Source organism: Chenopodium album, chromosome 12 (assembly GCF_948465745.1).
Source record: "Chenopodium album chromosome 12, dcCheAlbu1.1, whole genome shotgun sequence".
In the NCBI taxonomy this organism is placed as follows: domain Eukaryota; kingdom Viridiplantae; phylum Streptophyta; class Magnoliopsida; order Caryophyllales; family Amaranthaceae; genus Chenopodium; species Chenopodium album.
Genome location: NC_137845.1, coordinates 50680166 through 50703251, shown reverse-complemented (window position 1 = coordinate 50703251; position 23086 = coordinate 50680166). Strand labels below are relative to the sequence as shown.

Genomic DNA, 23086 nt, shown 5'->3' with positions numbered 1-23086 from the left:
CTCATATAGCTCAAATACGTGTAAAAAAACATTGACAGCTCTACTCTATCACCTCGTATAGCTCATATAGGAAGTTGAAGATAATTAGGAAAAAAAAAATCAATCACAATAGAGATTTTATGGGGAAAATAATCAATAATGTCGCCAATCTCGCCATTAGAGTGCAACCTTCCTAAATATACTAAGATTCAGAGATTTTCCTATGCCTATAAGTCGTACTCTCCAAATTAATTCAAGCATGTTGCGTGCCTGAGCCTTACTGTCATTTCAGCATTCTAGTTTAAACTCTTTAGTTTATATTCTTGTTTAATTGTAACCACCTTGATTTGGTGATGATGTATTGCTATCAATTGGTGGTCTAAAATAATTGGAACAACTATCATTTGAGCCTTTTTTGCTTCACTCTTTCTATAAGAAAGTTTCTGATTGAGCTTATTTGAGGATATTAAAGAGTTACCTTCTGCTCATTTTCTTCTACTTTGATGCTTACCTTCTGCAATTTTCTGATTACCTTCTGCTCATTTTCGAATTTGTCGTAAGTCACTTTCCTTTTCAATTCTTAAAGGTCTGAGGCAAATCACGAAATTCTTAAAGGAAAATAAAGGACTAGTCTCCTTTCCTGCACTCACTCCCCTAACCTCAGGTCTTTAAGCATTGCCGGATTCTGGATTATTTTTTTAGTAAAACAATACTTAAGAAAGTGTGTTTAATTTTAGTAATTTTAGTGTTTCTTGATTTCTATAGCCATTTCTTTTCAATTTTAGTTATTTAAGTATATCTTGATTTCTATAGCCATTTCTTTTTCAAATTTAGGGCTGTTGGCAAGCGTCCGAGTTCTTGGGTGGAGAGTATTCCTAATTCTTTTTTGTTCTACTCTAGCTTTTTTATGAATGTTGATTATTTTAACAAAGCACGTCGAAATAAATCGAGCTCATAATATGGAGTAATGTATTTTCTTTTATAGAAATCATAAAATATGGTTAAAGCTTCTTAGTATGTCACCCCTAAATTTAATCTAGCAATGTAGACTGTAGAGTATTATTTGATTTCTATTTAATGAGAAAACAAAATTATTTTACAGATTTTTATTTGGTCCAGCATAAGATTGCTTTTATAGCAATGTTTGGACTTAACCAATTTTTAAGATAGTGCTTCATATATGATATTTCCATTTAAAAAAATGTCGTAATTAGAAAAATGGCCGTAGATAAGAATTGTTGCAATTAAAAAAAAAGATGGAGTAATATTTAAACCACATTTCATATGGCACAATGCCCATCTTGAATTTTAATTTCATAGTAAACCATATGTCACATTTCTCAATTGTTTCGTCCCTGAAAACATGTTGTGAAACTAACCTCTTAAAACTCAAAGTGAAATATTGAAGGAATAGAGTTAGGATTTAATTTTCGTTTCAATACCAACATGAGATAACGACCTATACATATCAAAACATGTTCCAATATCAGTAACAAGTCGGGTCAATAACAAGTCGGGTTGAATTTGGGTCGGGTCAATAACAAGTCAGGTTGATTTCGGGTCGGGTTTGTAACAGGTCGGGTTGAAATTCGAGTCGGGTTAGTAACAGATCGGGTTAAATTCTGGTCGGGTTAGGAACAAGTCGAGTTGAATTCGGGTCGGGTTAGTAACAGGTCGGGTTGAATTCGGGTTTTGACGGGTAAAACGGGTTTGGGTCAATTTCGGTTCGAGTCGGGTTCGGTTCAGGTCAATAATATACGGGTTACATTCGGGTCGGGTCGTCTCTAGGTCGGTTCATGTTCGGGTTCGGGTCTCAAATTCTCGGATCAACTCGGGTCTAGGGTTGGTTTCAAGTCGGGTTCGGATCACCATTTTTTCGGGTTCAGACGGGTCGATTAATAATCGGATTAGGATCGGTATTTCGGATCGGGTCAGCTTTTGACAGCTCTAGTCAAAGTAACAATTTCAACTACACTATTTTTTAACAACAATATATTCTTCTTATTATCAGATCGATCGATAAATTTAATACAAGCATGCAATTTTTATAGTAGTGCCTTTGGATGGTTAAAATTATACAACTGAAGTGTTAGCGTGGTACTATATTATATGTCTATATTTGTAGTTAAGGGTGCTTAGGATGCGAGTCGAGCTCGAGTTTGAGGTAGCTCGACTCGACTCGTTAACATATCGCGTCGAGCTTAATCGAGTTGAGTTTAGATCGAGCTCAAATTTTTTTTTGTTAAGTCCCACCACTCCCCATAACTGCTTGAAGCAGAGGAGTTACTAAGAGGGGAATGAATGGAGGGAAAATGGGGAAAAATAAAAGAAAAATGGAGTTAAGTGGATCACGTCAGGTGCACATGCTATTCAATGCCGGAAATGTCAGTCAATAGTCAGAATCCGGGGAGTGGTGAGACTTAACAAAACAAATTTTAAAACAGGTGTGCTTTCACAAAAAAAAAAAAAATTATAAGATGATTTTCAATAACATTTGGTTTTTATAAGATGGTTTTCAACAAATTTTTCTTTTTTTTATGATATATTATAAACTACTCCCTTCGTCCTAGAATAACTAAGACGTTGGACCTTTTTCACTATTTATATAATAACTTTGACTATAATTTTTTACTAACATAATAAAAAAAATATATATTTTATCATAAAATATGTTAGACAGCTATTAATTTAAAGTTTTATAATATAATTTTATTGAGAAGGTTTTGCGTGAGACTGTTTCATGTGAGTCTAGTTTATAATGCACACACTCATCCCCCACCCGGCCCACTACTACTACCTAACCACTAGTTGGCGGTCACCAACCACTCTCCCCCTTACATCCCCTGCGCCTGCGACCCCACAACCCCTCCCCCCCTCTCCTTGTTTATACAATACTGTCTAATTTCCCCTGTAAATATGGAGGAGAGAGAGAATGTGAGTAAATAATATGGAGGAAAGAGAAAATGTGAGTATGTGAGAGGGGAAAATTAGACAGGGGAAATTAGAGAGGAAAAATGTAGATAATCAACATGGTTAATGCAAGATGTCGGAAGATGTGAGAAAATGGTAGTATTAGACGGGGGAAATTAGAGAGGAAAAATAATACGAAACAGAATATAGTATTGACTATGGAGGAGAGAGCAAATGTAAGTTGCAGAGAAAGAGGGGAGAGATGGTGGGTTGTTGAGGAGAGAGAAAGAGAGGAAGATGACAGGGTCTATTCGTATCACCTAATTAAAAGTAATTCCTAATACCACTAACTAAAATAGATAGGGAAGTAGGGTCGAATCCACAGGAAAACAATATTCTTTTAATTCTAATAAATTATTATAATCTAAATAATTAAGAAACAAGGAAGAATTGTGAGAATTATATTACGACAATAATTAAACTAAGGGATAAGCAATAATAAAGAGATATAGGGTCATAGGTTCACCAATAATCAATACTCCGGGATAAAACACAACAACCAATTATCAATGCATAAATTAACCAGATTATAAAGGGCTTTCGCTACGTATTATAATCACATAATTAATCTATCGGTATTAAATCGCATCTCTCGAATCTTGACTTAACCATCTATAAATTAACTTGCCTATTGAAACTAAGCCTAAACATCAATTCTCATATCTTGAATCTCGAATCAATATTGCATAAGCATTATACCAATGTAGACACCCAAATGTGTCTCCCCAAAACCAAACCCAGTGATGAATACCTTTTGCGTCGAATGATTATCGAACGAGGTGAAAGTGTGAAAGGTCTGGTGTTGCGATTGGTTTTTATTAAAAATTCTTTCTTTCTGTTTTCAAAAACAACTCTATTTTATAAAAATAGTCAATCCATTTTAGTTTGGTCCACGACAAGGGTCCAATAATAGTATAGTTGGATGGGGCTTGCAAAGAGCTTTCCAACGATAAATTATAAGCCCAATTCCGATGAATAATGAGAAAGTTATGGCCAAAATACTAAACTGGGCCCGGTTGATCTTTACATGCGGCCCAATGATCTAGGGGAGGGCCCAATGTTAATTATTATTCCTAAAGTTATTAGAATTAATTATAGTCTTCTAAAATTCTCTAGAAGGTTCTTTTAAGACCTAATAAAATTAGAATTAATAATTATATTTTGATAAGTTTTACTTGGAATAAAATATTATTTTATGAAAATACGATTTCAGTTTTCATACGGACTTTGCAAGTCAATTTTGATTGATAAGTGGACTCCGTGTTTGAAAGCGCGTAGGAATCCAGGCTGTCGCCAAACGACAAGCCTTGTCGCCACGCGACAAGTTTGCGGCGACAGCGTAGAGTTTTATTCCTTATCAAATTCTACCTATTTCCGGACTGTTTTCTTATAAATAGGGTCCTGAACCTCCGTTTTTTAATCATTCATCAATCAATCTATTTTCATAATTCTCTCTATGCTCTCATCTCTCTAGCTTTTCACAAACACAATTCCGCATACACGAACACTAGACACACCTAGCCAAGTTCGAAGTTGCCTTCGCCCTAGACGTGAAAGGTTATAATTTCTGAGGGTTTGGTCCCTAATCTCTATTTCAATTATTTGATTTAATTGTTTGATTTAATATTTTCCTTGAAGTTACTAACGCGTGTATTTTGTTATTAGAAAGAGATACGAGGCATCAAAGTATGTAGTCTTATTGCTCTATACTTGTAGAAAGCATGTTTATTATTTATTAATTCCTAGCATCATGTTAGGATGTTTCTATTGCTTTCTAGTATCATGTTTAGGGTGCTTCCTATTCTTTCTAATATCATGTTAGGGCTAAAGTTTTGATCTTTTATGTTTAGTGACATGCTAGGATTTGTTATTAATCTTGTTAGTATCATGCCTAGGATCTTGCTATTAATATTATGCTTTAACATGATTATGATAATTATGATTATTATGATTGTTATTATGATTATGATTATAATTATGATGATTGTTATTATGTTGCTTGATGTTTGTTATTGTTATTGCTTATCACGCCTTTTATGCATGTTTAAAGGGAATTTGTACTTGTAATCACGCTTAATAAGATAATTAATAATCTTGTTTAGGGCTAATATGATTATAATTCAAGTGATCGCCAATGATAGTTTTGCTTGTGCATTAAATTCAACCAACATAGATAAACAGGTTTAGGGTTAACCTATTGATTGCATGTTAGTCAGAAAGCGCACATGAATATGAGAAGAATGAAGTAGAGGCCTATTTAGGGCAGGTTCAATCTCTTTTAGGTTGGATTTGTACCCTCATCCCCGAACCCTATTTGGTTCAAAACCTTTTAGAGTTGACGATCTCATGGATCGTTAAGGGGTGTAACCTTCACCCTGTGAACGGTTTACAAGTTCCTAAAGCTTGTTGGCGACTCTTTTTTCTCTAGCTTCCTTCCCTTTGGACGCCACCATGCTTAAGTGTATGATCACAGTGGGGCTCAAGCTTGGGGTTAATGGCTTGAAATATTCCCTACAACCAATTAATAGGAAATTAAACCAACACATTAACAATAATAAATCATCCCTCCATATTAATCATGAATCCCCAAAAACCCTAGAATTAAACTAATCGCACATAATTAAACCTAAACTAATCAAAGCAATTAAAATAAACATAACTAAAATCGATAAGCAATTAAATAAAGCAATTAAATAAACAATTGAAGTAAGCATGTTAAGAACAAGAATAATAAAAGTAATACGACAATAATAAAGAAAGCTAAATTAGAAACAATAGAATAAAACTAATAACGGAAAAACTAGGATCACGAATGTTAAACTAATAAACAAAATAGAAGTAAATTTTACGAACATAACTAAAAAAAAGTCTGACAAAGCTCAACTAAAAAGCTAACCTAACAACTAAACTAAAACTAATTCTCAGAAATCTACCTCCAACCTACGTAGCCTCCCTTTTTATAATAAAGAGGAGTTCTAATCAAGGTCAACTTCTAACCCACACCCAAAAGCCGCGTACTACTACCAGCGTCCATACTAGTGGGCTTTTTATAATATCCAAGCCCAAAACTAAAATAACCAGTTATATACAATATTAGGGCTGGCAATCCCTGACCCGACCCGATAACCCGAACGAACCCGACCCGAAGTTACTGAGAGAAACCCGAACCCGACCCGATCCGAACCCGAATAACCCGAATTCGATCCGATTTGACCAAAATTTCATATTTCGTAATAATATTAAGTTTTACACTATTTTTGATTGTTTCTAAACATAACCCGAAATCGACCCGAAATCTGACCCGAACCCGACCCACCGACCCGAATTGCCACCCCTATACAATATCCACAAATTTTAAGATTATAGGTGCACCATTTCTATACTTTTGAACATTTAGTAAAAAAATCTCATTTCAAATTTTGAATATTTATTAAAAATATATGAACATCGCAAATTTTAAACATTTAGTTAAAAAATCTGAACAATCGCAATGCATCACGCCTATACTTTTGAACATTTAGTAAATCGCAAATTTTGAACATTTAGTAAAAAAATCTGAACATCGCAAATTTGAATATTTAGTAAAAAAAATCTGAACAATCGCAATGCACCACGCCTATACTTTTGAACATTTAGTAAAAAAAATATGAATAATAACAAATTTTGAATATTTAGTAAAAAATCTGAATAATCGCAAATTTTGAATTATTACGAATCAAATAAATTTTGAAAGAAATTTATTTGACTCGTAATAATTCAATATTTTGTAATATAAACTGAACATTTACCGTATACAAAATGAACATTTTTTTATAAAATATGAATATAAAAATTGCATTTTTATGTTCAGTTTTTGTGACGTGTTCAATTTTTTTTTACTAAATGTTAATTTTTTTGTAAAATGTTCAAATTTTTTTTACTAAATGTTCAAAAGTATAGATGTGGTGCACTATAAGGAATATTTCAAGCATCCCACACTTGAGCCCCACTGTGATCATATACTTAAGCATGGTGACGTCCAAAGGGAAGGAAGTTAGAGTAAAAGAGTCGCCAACAAGTTTTAGAAACTTGTAAACTGTTCACAGGGTGAAGGTTACACCCCTTCACGATCCACGAGATCGCTAACTCCATAGTGGTCTGGAACCATGACTGGATATTCGAGGATGAAGGTACAAATCCAACCTAAAAGAGATTGAACCTGCCCTAATAATAGGCCTCTACTTTATTCTTCTCATATTCATGTGCGCTTTCTGACTAACATACAATCAATAGATTAACCCTAAACCTGTTTAATCTATGTTGGTTGAATATTAATGCACAAACAAAACTATTATTGGCGATCACTTGAATTATAATCATATTAACCTAAACAAGATTATTAATTATCTTATTAAGCGTGATTACAAGTACAAATTCCCTTTAAACCTGCAAGAGAGGGCGTGATCAAGCAATAACAATAATATATATCAAGTAACAATAATAACAATCATCATCATAATAATATTCTCAATCTCAAAGCATAATAATACTAGCAAGGTCCTAGGCATGATACTAACAAGATTAATAACAAATCCTAGCATGTCACTAAACAATAAAGATCAAAGCTTTATCCAACATGATAGGAAAGAATAGGAAGCAACCATACCTGATATTAGAAATATTAGTTATTACCCTAAACATGATACTAGGAATCATAAAGACATCCTAACACAATACTGGGAATTAATATAATATTATAAACATGATTTCTGTATAAAAAAGAATAACAAAGTAATTAAATTACTTACTTGGATGCCTCGTATTTCTTTCTAATAACAAAATACACGTGTTAGTAACTTCAAGGAAAATAATAAATCAAACAATTAATTTAAATAATTGAAATAGAGATTTGGACCAAACCCTCAGAAATTATCAACCTTTCACGTCTAGGGCGAAGACAACTTCGAATTTGGCTAGGTGTGTCTAGAACTTGTGAATGTGGAATTTTGTATTTGGAAAGGTTTAGAAAAAGGGAGAAAGAATAAGCTTCTAGCTTAAAGAGAGAGAAAGAATAGAATTAGATGATTGTCAATGATTGTGAACCAATAAAAACGGGGAAACACGACCCCTATTTATAAGAAAATAGCCCGAAATCGATAGAAACAAATCAGAATTTGGATCAGAATAAAACTGCTCCCTGTCGCGACTGACAGAGTCTGTCGCCATGCGACAGGAATCACGCATGGCGACAAACCCTGTCGTTTGGCGACAGGCTTTTCGTTTTGCGACAATTAAAAGATAAAACGCGCTTTTAGTACGGAATCCTTTTCTTAATATAATTAAGCAATTAAAACTCCATTTAATCAATTTCAAATCAGATTTTACCAAAACAAAACACTTGTTTTATTTCAAACCAAATTCATTAATTATCAATCCTAATGCTATTAGAACTCAAAATAACCTTCTTAACCTATTCTTAGAAGACTATAATCAATCCTAATAATTAATGGGCCATCCACTAGATCATTGGGCCGTAAAACCATTTCAGACCCAAATTAGTATTTGAACCATAACTTCCTCATTATTCATCGGAATTGGGCTTATAATATATCGTTGGAAAGCTCTTTACGAGCCCGACCCAACTACACTATTAATGAACCCTTATCACGGACCAAATTAAATGGGACTGACTATTTTCATAAAATAGAGAAGTTTTCAAAAACAAAAAGAAAGATTTTTATTAAAACTAACACATCACAAGACTTTTCACATTTTCACCTCATTCGATAATCAAGCGACGTGAAAGGTATTCATCATTGGATTTGGTTTTTGGGGAGACACAATTGGGTGTCTACATGCACCTATTTCTAGATGCACCATGGTGCACATAATGCTAATTGTACAATCTTGAAGTCATACTCGCCTGATCGGGCCTTGGGTCGCCCGATCGGGCCTGCCTGGCTGGGGTTGTAACTGGGCCTCGACACTCTCCACTCCCCTTTGCTCTTGGACTTGGGCTTTTAGAGTTCTCTAGCCCAAATTTCTTCACTTGTTTGGTCCGTAATTCGTGTGGGAACCTTGGACCTCTTTTATTTAATCGAGCCCTTAATCACCGAACTAAATTTCTCTAACTCAGCCTTGGGCTATATCCGGTCATAAAATACGATCAAATTCCAATATTTTCGTAATGGCTCAATAAACTCGAGAATCGCCATAAATCTGCAAATTCCTACAAAATAAAACCAGCTCTACAAAAACACTAGAAAACATATATTAGTAATAAAAATAGCTTCGCAGAGCTCAAATAAGCACAAATATGACCGTGGGACGGGGAATAAATATATATATAAATATATATATATATATATATAAATATATATATATATATATATATATATATATATATATATATATATATATATATAATAGACTCATCAGAAAAAAGGAGGGGTTTTAATACCTGACCATTATAATCTAATTTTTAATATATTTAACGTATTTTTTGATATATTTAACCTATTTTTTTTGATATATTTAACCTATTTTCTGATAATTATAATATAGTATATGATATTATAATTTAATAGCTGACCACTATAATCTAATTTCTGACCATTATTATTTAATTTCTGACCATTAAGATTTTTTTTTCCTCAATTTTTTTTTCTGTTTGTATGACCGGACTCACGTGAGTTCGTTCTACACAAAACTTTTACTATTTTATTTTTATAATTTCATTAAAATTTAATTATATAAAAATAAGGGCAATCATATCAATGCATCTGCATACAATTGTGTCTTGACAAACTTTTAAATAAACCGGATAAATGAGCAAAAGTTACCCTAATATGAATAAAAGTTGCCCCGACATAAATAAAAGTTACGGAGTGTTTATTCTTTATTGATAAAAGTTACCCAAAAAATTGTAAAAATGACCCTGAATTTGATAAAACGTGATCCCACCGGATGTATACAAAAGTTATTCTTGTGTCTTCTAGGATAGATGGAGTATATTATGCTACATATTATTTATATCAATCTTGTGAAAAATAAGGCATAATTTTTTTTTAAAAATATCTTTTCTTTTTATTTTATTTTACTTTTTGCACTCCGTATAATTATTAAAACTTTAGTATAATCTTGACTGATTTAAATCGAACATTTAACCAGTTTGATCCGATCTCTAGGTCTTGCATTTTTGAAATTTAATTTTTCTATCTATTTAGTCTTGTTTTGAACTAGCGAACAATCCTACCTATGGCACCACAGATAACTAAAACACAAATTCTTATATATGGGTGGCCATATTGTGTAGCCCACCATTATAGGGGTTACTTTGTTAGTGTTATAGGGGTTACTTGATCAGTTTTATAGGGATTGCTTTATCAACAATGTGTGGTTCCTATAAGCGTCGTACGATGCGCATCTTACAGACGTTTCATTACAAAAACGGAAATAACATATTATATAAATGTAATAAACATATAGGTATAGTGAAAATAATATACTATTAAAATGAAATATACCCCGCAGAGTGAAAAGAACATCTTTGCACCAAAAAAGAGTGAAAAGAACATATGTCCGTATTCTTTGATTGTTAGTGTAATGTACTTTTATTTGTGACATAATGTTCATTGGTTATTGTGAAAATGTTATTTGAATTTTGTATTTAGATTATAATGGGTATATATAAATAATGTTCATTACATAATATTATCATGTTCTTTATTAATATTAGAGATGTTTTTTTAGATATATAAAAAAAATAAAAAAATAAAAAAATAAAAGTGGATGTTTTTTACAAAATAGTTATATGGTCTTTGACTTCATTCCGCTTTTTTTTGTCTGGTATAGTCGCCAATACCATAAAAATTTCACTTTATTTGTGCTATAGGGATTATTCGGTCAGTATTATAGGGATTACCCGATCAGTGTTATATGAGTTATTTTGTTAATTTACAAGCGGCCATATGGTGTGTTTCCAGCCGCACACAAGACGCACTGTAACTAAAATAGTAACCATATTTTTATATTGTTTTTTATTTTTTTATTTTTTTTTGTGCATCATCAAACATTATATATAAAATAGTATTTTTTTTAATTACCACGGTCTCTCTATTTCTATAACCCTTATAAAAATGGGAACTTAGTAACAGTAACTTCTGGTGTTATTACACTAACACCCTCGAATATAATGAAATTCCGAAATTTCCCTTTGAATCCTCACCGACTTTCCTACTCCCTTTGCTCTGTTTCTTCTCATCTCAGAAAAAAGGCTGAGAGTATTCAGGGGAACAAGGAGAGAGAAACCTAGAGAGAGAAAATATGTTTTCCTTCAACAGTAATGGCGATGAGCTCAAAACCACCGATCATCAATCCCTTCGATGATGGTTATGGGGCTTCGATTCTTCTCAGTGTTTCGATTTTTCCGGTTTCGGCGACGCGGTTGCTAAGGTTCCTTTCTCTTTCTTGTTCTAGGTTGAGGAAGATGATTTCCGATCTCCAGGTATAATTATCTCTCTTCTCTCTTTCTTGTTCTAATTGATCCAATTTCATCTCTTCTCTTCAATTAGATTTTACCTTTTATGGAGTATATGAATCTTGACTTTTTTTTTGTTTGTTTGTTTATTTCTCCTTTTTTTTCGTTTTTTTTTTTTTTTTTTTTTTTTTTTTTTTTTTTTTTGCTTTTTTTCTTGTCCTCCTGTTTCTCTATTTTTTCTCTAAAATAGGCGGAAGGAGAAGATGGAGCAAGGTTTGATGGACTCGAGTTTGAGGTGAATGTACTCAGGTATTATGGGATGTTCGGTCTTTTTTTCAATTTATTTAATTTCTAGAAAAATTTTCTGATATTGTTGATGTTTGTTTGTGTTTTGTGGAATTGATGGAATTTTACTTTGATTGATTGAGAAATTTAAATTGTAAACTTCGAATTGTTTTTGGTAAATTGGCAAGTGAATTGGTGAGAGTTTTGAGTGGTTATATTACAAATTGATGAAGTGTTTTGTTGTTAGTTACCCTTTATAATGGTTATCACTTATCAACAAGTAAACTTTTTTATTTTCCCTCTATAATCAATAAACGCCCAATGCAAGAAGTCAAGAGTTGGTTAACACTGAATTTCCGCCATTAATGCAACAGGGAGATCAACCAATACATTTTACGAGACATAAAATATCTTTTCCTTTCTACTCGTAATTTCTTTTGCCTCTTTGTATCATCTTTGTCTTTCAAGTATCAAAATTGAAGCTTATGTAATTAAAAAAAATAAAAAAAAAAGTACCTAAATTGGAGCTTATGCAAAGACTGTTGGGTATCGAAGCACATAAAAGATTAAAAGCACGTTTGCAAGGTAATACTTTTGAGCACCCAAACTTTAAAGGTTAAAATTTGAAACCCACTGTCCTCGTTCTACACACATGATTTAGTTACCTCAATTTAATCTTTCTCTAATTGCATTCATAAAATTAAAGGACTACAATTCACTTTAATGGATACTCCACGAGAAGTATTGACGAGTGATTTCGTGTCTATGTTCCCAGCTTGCTTTAATTTATGTGTGTATGTTTTCTGCATTTTCAATTCCCTAAAGGTTTTAAATTTACAGTCAAGTAGAGCAAATTTCCCCCCATTTTCTGAACTTAACACCCCCCCTTTTTTTTTTCTTTTTAATCAGTGTGATTATCCAATCTTTTGTGTACTTCTATATTAAGTCCAAAGTATTATTTTCTAATTTCTTTGAAAGACCTAACAAAGACATGGACATACTTTCCTTGTCTCTAGAAGTTCTTCCAGTTTTGACTTCTGTTTGTGTGCAATCACTGTCCAAGTAAGAAGAACCGTTAGAGACAAAGGGAGTATATCTTATTGGGACTATTATGGGTTGATGAGTGAACTTGTAATTTTTCATGTCAACTGTATCCTATTTAGTTTCTTCTTGAAATCATTGTGGTCCTGAGTGGTAAAAAAATTAGCAGCAAACATGTTAGAGAATATGTTTCATTTCCAAATATGCTTTTTACATCTTGTCCAATGTCTAGCAATTGGTTCTGCACGGTAACTGCCATGTATTAGCACTAATAAAGAGATCAAGATTGATAATGCTGGGCCTAATTGACACCTATTGCATCTGTAAATATATTGTTTAAGCTGTAAACAAGTTCAATTTGCTTGTGCTCTGCTTAAGATCGTAATGGCCAGATTTGTTAATGTTAAATGTATGATCATTAGGAACAGGTACCGTCTTGTGCTATTTTGATCTTGAAGGGGGCTCTTTTTAAAATCATTTGCTTTTTATGCAGTTGCCAATATTTTGTTTCTGGATTTTCCTGCTGGAGTTGGCTTTTCATATTCCAACACTACATCTGATTTGCTATCTCATGGAGACAAAAGAACAGGTATTACTCTGCTTTTAACATATATGACGTGGACTTTTATATTCTTTAAAAAATAGAATCATTTATGGTTGTAGACTGTTCTTTGTATGGATCTCAGCTCAGGACTCCTTGAAGTTTCTGCTGGAGTGGTTCGAACGGTTCCCACACTATAAGAGGAGATAATTTTACATTTCAGGAGAAAGCTATGGAGGTATTCCTTATATTTGGGTTTATTTGCACCGTTATTGTTGAATTCGGTTTGGAATTTTGTTTATTATTATGTGTTCTTATGTTAAATCAACTGAAGCAACTTCTGATCTTCTCTCTCCATTGATGCAGCTTGACAGGTAATTTGTTGATTCTTCGATGCCGTTATCTTTGATCTCCAGGTATTATTTTCTCTCCTTTCACTTTTGAGTTCTAATTTTAATTAGTATTATTAATTTGGTTGGGGGGGGGGGGGTTGATTAAGATCTAAGTTTAGTGTGATTATGACTAATTTTATAGTTGTAATAGGGTTGAGTTAGTGATGCTTGTGTTATTTTAGATTTCTTTCTTACATTCAATAGTATTGATAATCTGTTTTAAATTTGGTTGAAAATTTGCTATTTATTTTATTACCTTTTGTTCTTCTGAGGTTGGTTTACTGTTCTAGAAAATAGGAATATACGTGTCAATGAATAAGTGAAATGTTAAAGTTTGAATCTATTTGATTGTTGTGTTTGTAGGATTTTGTATAGGTTGTATGCAAATGCCTTTTATATTTTTTAATGCACAGTTGCTCAAATCTATCAGCCCAGCCCAACTGAGTTGTAGTTCTCGGTCTCTCGCTTGCTCGCCTGCTTCGTTAAGTTCCAGGGGAAAAAGAGGAGGAGATCGAGAAGATCAAAGATAATCTCAGAGAAGCTTGAACTCTGTGAGTGACTTCTTGCTTTTATGCGAAATAGAAATGTTACCAGAAACCTAATTCTAATAATTGTGATCCCTAATGAATTTGAGATCCAATGTATTGATCATTCTTTATATTGAGTTGTGGTTGTTGGATTAATGTTAATTTGTTTTCTATTGTGCACCCCTTAACACTGATAAGAGCCCTTTTCAGAGAACATTTGTGATTCAGGTACCTTTTTAATGCCTAGGTAGCTTTTTTGTTTTTGCCTATGTGCTTTGCTTTAGAAGGCTTCTTTTAAGTAATGCTCAAGCGGCTAAGCTTATGAAAATATGCAAGAAGCAAGGAGCTGTCTACTTGGGGGGACTTTTCCTTTTAAGCTTATTCTAGGCATTGATGGTTGAAAATGAATTCAAATTTGTCATCCCCACTTTGCTAATTATCATTTGTGGCTATGTGTTACATAGTATGTTTATATACCCTTGTTTTACGATTTACGAACCTCCTTTATCATATTTACTTACTATTTATTTTCTATTGCAAAGAAAAGATGGAATAGGATAACAAGGTATAGTGCTGAGAGGACCATCCCAAATTTTCATTGGCTATGCCTATAGCAAAAATAAAAATAAATAAATAAAAATAAATAAATAAATAAATAAATAGATTTTAACGATTGCGATGTGTTTTTGATTAAGAAATCTACTAATCCTAGAGTAAAAAAGAAAATATTTTATTTAATATATTTGTGTAACTATCTTTTAGAATAGGGACTATTCTCATTTCAGTTTCCTAAAATTTTCTTGATTTGTCTGCTATATGCATGCCTTGAGAGGCTGAGATTCATACCCTATGACTGACTAACATAGATTTCGGGCTACTGTTCTTTCAAATTTCTAATATAGACACAAATGGATATTTCATATGATTGGGTTATGATTGCACGTGAAGCGATGTGCAGAGATGTCAAGATAGATAAGCAAAATGAGGTTTGATGTAATGTTACTTCATTCCTAGATAAGTCACACAATCACACTTGGTTTGGAGATTAAGGACATTTTGTTTATTATGAATTAAATTTTTAGAAATGGGTGTAGACTATAGAAACAAACAAAAGGGATAAAGCACATAGAAGGCTGATTATATAGGGGGGAGAAGAGGAGAAAATAGAAGTGTGATTGTGTGAAGATTATATTGGGGCTTACATATTAAATCAAATATTACAAGTATCCTTATCAAGCTTAAAGAAAGAATTTATAGACTTGCATATTTCAGAACATTTAGACTAATATGAATGCTATAATAATTAACTTTGTTTTTTCCTTCATTGTTTCATGAAGATGGTTGGGCTTTATAGTTACTTTGATGCATGTCCTTAACAATCAAATTAAGGCTATAGAAAAATGAAGTTAATTACTTTTATCTATTTTCATGTTGAGATAATTTTAAGTATAGTCATGCGCAGGAAATCTTTGGAGTGCCAAGATGCTTCTCTGGTTCTTTATAAATTCCCATCCCCCCCCTCCTTTTTTTTTCCAATTCTAGAATATTGCTGTTAGTGGGTTTTATGAATTGGTTTTGGGTTTGTTTCTTAAGATATACTGCTTTGGTAAAACCTCTCATCTTCTTATGCTTTGCTTTATACAGTACATTTATATTTAGATTAGAGAAATTGGCAGCACATTATTCTTTTTAGCAAGCATGATAGATAATGAACTTGGTTATTGCTTGTATATGTTATGCCTTTTTGGTTAGTTATTGGCATGCATTTTCTTATGGCTGCTCGCACAGGCTCTCATGGGAAGACCCACAATTTTCTGTAGAATGCTTATTGTGTGATTTCTTATAGTATGCTACAGTTGTCTTTTGGAACATTTAGATGTCGGGATATGCTCTACTTATTATTTGTCTTGCAGCTGGTTGTATTAATGTGATTAATATTTTAATCGAAAAATGTATCTATAGTAGTTAACATTAGTATTATCTAAAGAAGAAATTAATATTGGAGGTAGTATAGGATATCGATAAAGAAAGTTCAACAATACAAATTTTTAACTAGAATGCATGTGTTTTTTTTTTTTTTTTTTAAAAAAATTTATTTATTTTTATGTGAATCCACTTGCAGCTCCACCACTTGGCCCTGGTATCCATTCTATGGTGGATGGGGTTGGTCACTGTTTTCATTTTGTGCCTCAAGCCCAAGTGTAGCAGTTGGCATTGGTGGTGGATTTGACCTCCTTGTCTTGTTCATGGTTATTGGAGCGGTTTCAGCTGTTGTTTGGAGGTTACTTAGACCCAGCTGTTGTTTGTAGATGATTATTAGAGCAGAAGATAGACAACCAAAGGACTCTATGAAGTTAATGTATTTGTGTCTGACTGATGTTTTGCTACTCAAATAGGCAAATTACATTGTATGTAGGTGTAATTATTCCTGAAATCCGATTATATCCAAAGATTATAAAATATGGGTATTTTTTTAATTCCAATGTTTTGACTTTTATTGCTTTGAGATGAGCTCCTAAAAGAGGATTATAGGTATACAAATCCATACCTTTCGCAAGGCATTTCCAATGCACTCATATATTCTTATTTTCGTTTTTCCCTTGTATACATACGAGTATTTTCCATGCAACTTATCTTATTTGTAAAAATGCTTACCTACTTATAACACAACTATTCCTATTATAAAAAATGATATAAAAAAAATAAAGTTATATAAATAAGGTTTTGAGAGTCAATTTGGACCTTTGAGAGTTTAGTTTGTAGTCAAAATTGGCATAAAATTAACAAAAAACTTCAGCTTGCATGATAAAAATACCTCATGTGTTGAATTGTTCTACCCATAAAATAAAAGTTAGAGAGGAGGATGGGAGTAAGAAGGTAGTGGTGATAAGGATAAGTTTAAATTTTAAGTCTGCCTTTTGGAATATCTTGACTTTATAGTATGCTTTAAGAGTAACATTTTAGGGATATTATTACAGAGAAAAGTATTAAAGATATAGAGTAGCATCCACTGCATAGGTATAAAACTACTAAAATTATTAATCAAATTTCAAATGCTCTTACATCTATCAAATTATATGATCAAATTGGTTTCAAAAAAAAAAAAAAAAAAAAATTATATGATCAAATTAAAAGATTGATGTGATTAGTTATTTGATATAATCAGCTAAGCTAATTAGATGACTAGATGTGATCAACCTAACATATATAGTATGGTTATATCATGTTTCTTAAATGGATTTTTTTAAAATTTGTATCAGGATTACAACAACCAAGATGTTTTTCACCAGAGTTCTATTCAACGTGTCCTTTCACAATTCTTATCTAGGCTTATTATATAATAGTCTAATATTTGTATATTCTTGTAAAACTATTTAAAATTAAGGTTGATTATTGTCTCAATATTTGCCTTCAACTTAATCATAGATTTTTCTTGTAAGCACACCATAAACAAGTAAGATGGAGAGATGAGTCAAAAGAAAACATATACTTCGTATAGTATATTTTGTTTTAAATTTATAATCATATATACTATATTTTGTTTTAAATTTAATCATATATAGTATATTTTGTTTTAGATTTATAATGATGTCGTTTTTAAGTAAGATGTTCAAAAGAAAACAACATACAATTCAATAACGATCCTAACACCTTGATTATATGTACATATGTTTAAATTTTGATAAATTAGTATGTTTTGATTAAATATTTAAACAATTACAATAACTACGGACACCACTAAAATAACTTAACATTTGTAGCACTACATAGTACACAAACATTTTACAAGGATCATGCTAGATCCATCAATAAGTGCTCTTTTAAAAAAAAAAAATTGTCTATATAACCATAGTAGTAATTAGCTTTAAAAAGAGATGGGGATGGAGGGAGATGGGAAGAGAGAGTGAGAAGGAGAAGGAGAAGGAGAGGATGAGAGAGGGATAGAGGGAGATAAGGGAGAAATAGGAGTGAGGGAGAGAGGGGGGAAGGAACCCGGGAAAACAAGGGTCAAGAGATAGAACGCGGGTCGAAAAAATGACAGAGCGTGCCGTAAGAAAGAGCGAAAGGGAGGACCGGAGAGAGGAGGTCTAGAAGACAGTGAAAGAAAGTAGGGCCATGAGAGAGGAGTTAGGAGAAAAGAGAAAGAGGGATAAAAGAGGGAGAGATGAGTCAAAACAGGAAGCAGTTACACAAAAATAGATAAAAGGGCCTAGAGAGAGCGGGGAGGTGGGAGAGAAAAAGAAATATGGGGCACCGAAAGAAAGAGAGAGATCGAGAAAAGCTAAGAAAGATAAAGAGGCCAAGGGTAGAAGGACAACAAGTGCGATACTTCGTATAATTTTTTAAAGCCTTTTTAAAGATAGAATAAGGACAAGAAGGATTATAAAAGAAAGGGAGATTAAGAGAAAGAGTTTCGGCTAAAAGAAGAAATGAGTTAGACGGAACAAGGAGACAAGGCCAAGGGAAGGGAAAGAGAAGACGGGCTGAAAAAGAGACAGAGCAAGTCGAGAGGGAAGGGGAGAGCGAAAGGGAGGACGCGATAGAGGAGGTCCAATAGAGAGGAAAAGATAGAGGGACTATGAGATAGGAGTAAGGGGAGAGAGAGAGAGAGAGAGATATGCCTAAGAGAGATGCCTAAGAGAGAAAGAAAGAACGAGAAAGAGGACTAAGAGAGGGAAGGAGAGGTCAAAAGAGAAAGAAATAGAACGATAAGAGACAAAAGGGCCTTGAGAGAAAAAAGAGAGGGGGGGGGGGGGGGCTAGGAGAGAAAAAGAGAGGAGGAGGTAAAAAGAAAGAGAGATGAAGAAAACTGGGAAAGATAAAGAGGTCGAGGGGAGAAGGAGGATTGAGAGGGAGAGAGCAAATGCAACCTATAATTTTATGGCCTTTTTAAAGATGGAACATGAACAAAAGAGATTAGAAAAGAAAGAAAGATGGTGAGAAAAAGAGCTTCGGCCAATAATAAAAGGAATGAGTAAAAGGGGAGAAATGCGGCATATATATATTTCAAAGCCATTAAAAATAAAACATTTAAAAAAGGAAACGAAGAGACAAGACCAAGGAGAGAGAGAGAGAGAGTGTGTGTGTATAGTGTCACTTCATTCCAAAACAACTTAACTCATCTCGCTCTTACTTGATTCTTTTCTTTTCTTCCTTATTAACATCTTTTTGTAATCTCTAACTAATACTTCGAACATCATTCATCAACTTTTGCTAGCCATGATCGATCAAGATACCGATCCAACCAATCTAGATGAATGTTGTACTTAATCATTGCCCTTTCTTTGCAACTAATAACCTTGATGTTAGAAGAACACCCTTCAATATTGTCTTCCATGAACAAATTAAAGTCAAGAATGAGAGAAATAGTTGTAATGTACAACTCACACAGGTTTTAGTGCTTAATAATGTGCTTAATAATGAACGCTAAAACAGAATTACGTATAGAAATGTTTGTCAATAAAACAGGAGCTAAATAGCATGTAAACTTATGTATTTTGTGAAGGGTCTTCCCATTCACCTAAATTCTTCATCTTCTACTTTAATAGCAACATATTTTAAAATAGTCAACACATTGATCTATTTGCCAAATGAGTGCATTCTCATAAACTACATTTTCAAAACAACAATACAATTCTATATCTTTTACATTTAATTCATTTTACATAACCTTAATCTTTAATATTGTATTTCCTTTTTACTACTCCTTTTTATCACAGTCATTTTAAAATAAAGCTATTCGAAATTTATTTAGGTAATAAGAAATCGTATTGCGTTTTAAAATAATATCTTAAACAATGGTATAATTTAATTCAAATCAATTCTAGATAACTTCACTTTTAATAATTGTTTTTTCATAGATATTTCCCCATAGAAAGCTTATTACTACTCCTTGTTACAAATTCATGTTTCCTTGCAATTATTAAACCCGAACACAACAACGAATATTACAAAACCCAAACACTACAACGATATTTACATATCTTACCGTCGGGGGGGCTTACGCGTGTGCTCCAACGACTAGTCTAAATAAAAGTCTTATTTCTTCGGTGCACATAGTTGTAGGAATTGAGTTACACTCCGTACAGTCCGTAGTAGGGTATTGTTGATTAAAGTTGGATATAAAAGGATGGTGGTGAGAATGAATATCTACGGAGTATTATTTATAGGAGTTCTAGAAGAAATTATGGTGGGGTTTTGGAGTGTTATTGCTTTAAAACTTGAGTGAATAAAATAGAACTAGTCAATATGGGGATCCATCCAAATAAGAATTGATTTTTTATTTAGTTTTTAACAATGACATATACTTTGAAAGAACTGAAGAAGTAGAGCTATTATTTAGGAATATAGTGATTCTAGGGGCTGTTCTGATTTATTGAATTGAATTGAATTGAACTGAATTGAATTGAATTGAACTGAACTAAACTAAATTGAATTGAGCTGAACTGAATTGTTTATGAGAGAAGGAAATTAAGAACTGAACTGAATTGTTTATGAGAGAAGAAAATTAAGAACTGAACTGAAATTAAACTGAAGAGAACATGCCCCTATATTAGGATGATTGACATTTACTACTTTTATTACAGAACAAAGTTCTTTTTCAAACTGCTTTTTTTTTTTATTTTTTTTATTTTATTTTTATTTTTTTATTTTTATGGTCTTCAATGCACTAGTCAGACAATGAATATCTTAAACTGTGCATTTGTAAAGAATTTAAAATTTAATATTTTGAAAATATATATTGCAATGAAACACTTATAACACAATTACACTTGACTCTTTTTTTTTTTAAATATAATTATGAGGTAACACAATTACATTTGAAAGTACTCCCCCCATCCCTTAATTAGATGCATACTTCTAAAATTATACGGTGATCAAGAAACTTAGAGATTTCTTAAAACCCATGATTGGAAAGTACAAAGTGCATATGGGGTTAGAGAGATAGAGAGAAAAAAAAAGTTGATAATTATTGAAGAGATATAGAGGAAAAGTGTTGGAAAATAATGTCAAAAGTACAAAATAAATAAAAGAAAATTTATGACAACATCAAAAAGAGGGAATATTGTCAAAAAGTACATTTTTAAACCCCCAAAAAGTAAAATAAGCATCTAATTAAGGAACAGAGGAAGTATATAATTTGAACATGTTTTAGATATTACCCCTTCCGTTTTATAATGTTAGTCCCATATAAAATCAATCACATAAAATAAGAAAAGAAGAATATATGGAATCAAATACTCCGTATTAAAATACAAAATAATTCAAGGTAGAGATTTTCTTACTTGAGCCATGTCATCAATCCACAACCAATTAATTCCAAAAAAAATCAAGTTAAAAATAGATCATATTCAATACGGGGAGATTTTTTTTAAAACTCCCAAAATAGTATATGGGACTATCATTATGAAACGGAGGGAATAGCTAATTTTGTCAGTATATGGATTAGCTATGAACATTGGTTTAATACATGCAATGAGTAAGTTAATTCAACAAACGTGCATTTTTACGACAAGATCAAACTCATTGGATTTGTGACGTGTTTTTGTTCATGAGAAAACGAGAATCACTACTAAAACTTGGCTAACTATCATTATATCTTTATCATAATTATTTGCAACATTATTACATTGTCTTTAAATTTCAAAGGAGCAAGACAAAGCATGTAAAAAGTATACATAAATAAAACAAAAAGATATATCATATTATTATTGTAGTTAATTGAATCTCAATGATGTTGTTTTGGCGTGGTAATATGTTATAGCAAAAGAAATTAATGTTCATGGCCTACAATTAAATCCCCAAAATACCCATTGTAGAAATCACACCTATAAATTCTTTCCTAGTAATCCCTAAGAAGTTGTACAAGGAGAAAATTCCATAAAAATATGGCTCAAATAAAGGTAGTTTTATTAGTTATATTCTCCTTGTATATTTTCCTAGCAAATGCTTCTGACCCTGACCCTATCCAAGATTTTTGTATACCTAGCAACAATTCCATACCCTTAAGAGCTACAACTTCCCCTCATTTTCATATCCTCCCATGCAAAACCTTGGCCGAGGTAACGCCCGAAGATTTTATATTTTCCGGGATAAAACATCCTGGAAACTTTTCTGAAATAGGTTTCGCAGGAATATCTGTAACACCCTTAAATTTTCCGAGCCTAAACACCCTTGGAATGTCATTTGCTAGGGCCGATCTTAAGGTTGGGGGTGTTAACGTGCCCCATTTGCACCCTAGAGCCACGGAGATTGCGTACGTGGTAAGTGGGAGTGTTTACTCCGGATTTGTTGACTCAACGAATAGGATTTTTGCTAAGGTGATCGAGGCAGGGGAGGTTATGGTTTACCCTAGAGGTTTAGTGCATTTTCAAATGAATGTTGGGAAGTCTCCGGCGAAGATAATTGGAAGTTTTAATAGCCAAAATCCTGGGATCATTAGAATCCCAAATGTATTGTTTGGTGCTGGAGTTAATGATGAATTGCTTGAAAAAGCTTTTGGTATGACACTTGATCAGATTAGCACCATTAGGAAGAAATTTTTTCCCAAAAAAGTCACTTAATTAGTAAGTTATTTTTTGCCCTTTCTGTGTTTTCCTTTCTCTTAAGCTTTTAGCCTTCTATTGAACGATTGTCAAAGTGTTTATGGTGAACAATTAGGTGATTTAATTATCAAGAGCTTTTTATGTGAGTTTTTGACTAAGTGATGGAATATGAATATCCTTGAAAGTTAGATCTTGTTTTGGATATCAAACATTCCTAAACTCTGGATGAATTACAAATCTCAAAACAACTAAACAATTGTATGATAAGATAAATGTAAATATATAAATCTGATTGCAGATTATGAATGAATAATGATGGGGTGATTGTTCCGTCCCACGGCATGAGA

General features: G+C 32.6%; 1 protein-coding gene and 1 long non-coding RNA gene across 2 annotated transcripts; both read left to right on the top strand.

Annotated features, from left to right (window-relative positions):
• Nucleotides 1-11570: 11570 nt before the first annotated feature.
• LOC145572535 (uncharacterized) lies at nucleotides 11571-14273 on the top strand. The gene is made up of 4 exons (XR_014096876.1): nucleotides 11571-11716; nucleotides 13227-13322; nucleotides 13420-13512; nucleotides 13641-14273. It is a non-coding gene; the product is annotated as an uncharacterized LOC145572535 (long non-coding RNA).
• Nucleotides 14274-22062: 7789 nt separating this feature from the next.
• On the top strand, nucleotides 22063-22848 carry LOC145572534 (germin-like protein subfamily 3 member 2). The gene has a single exon (XM_081631503.1). It carries the CDS (start codon nucleotides 22083-22085, stop codon nucleotides 22755-22757), a length of 675 nt encoding a protein of 224 aa, XP_081487629.1. The 5' UTR covers nucleotides 22063-22082; the 3' UTR covers nucleotides 22758-22848.
• The last annotated feature ends 238 nt before the right edge of the window (nucleotides 22849-23086 follow it).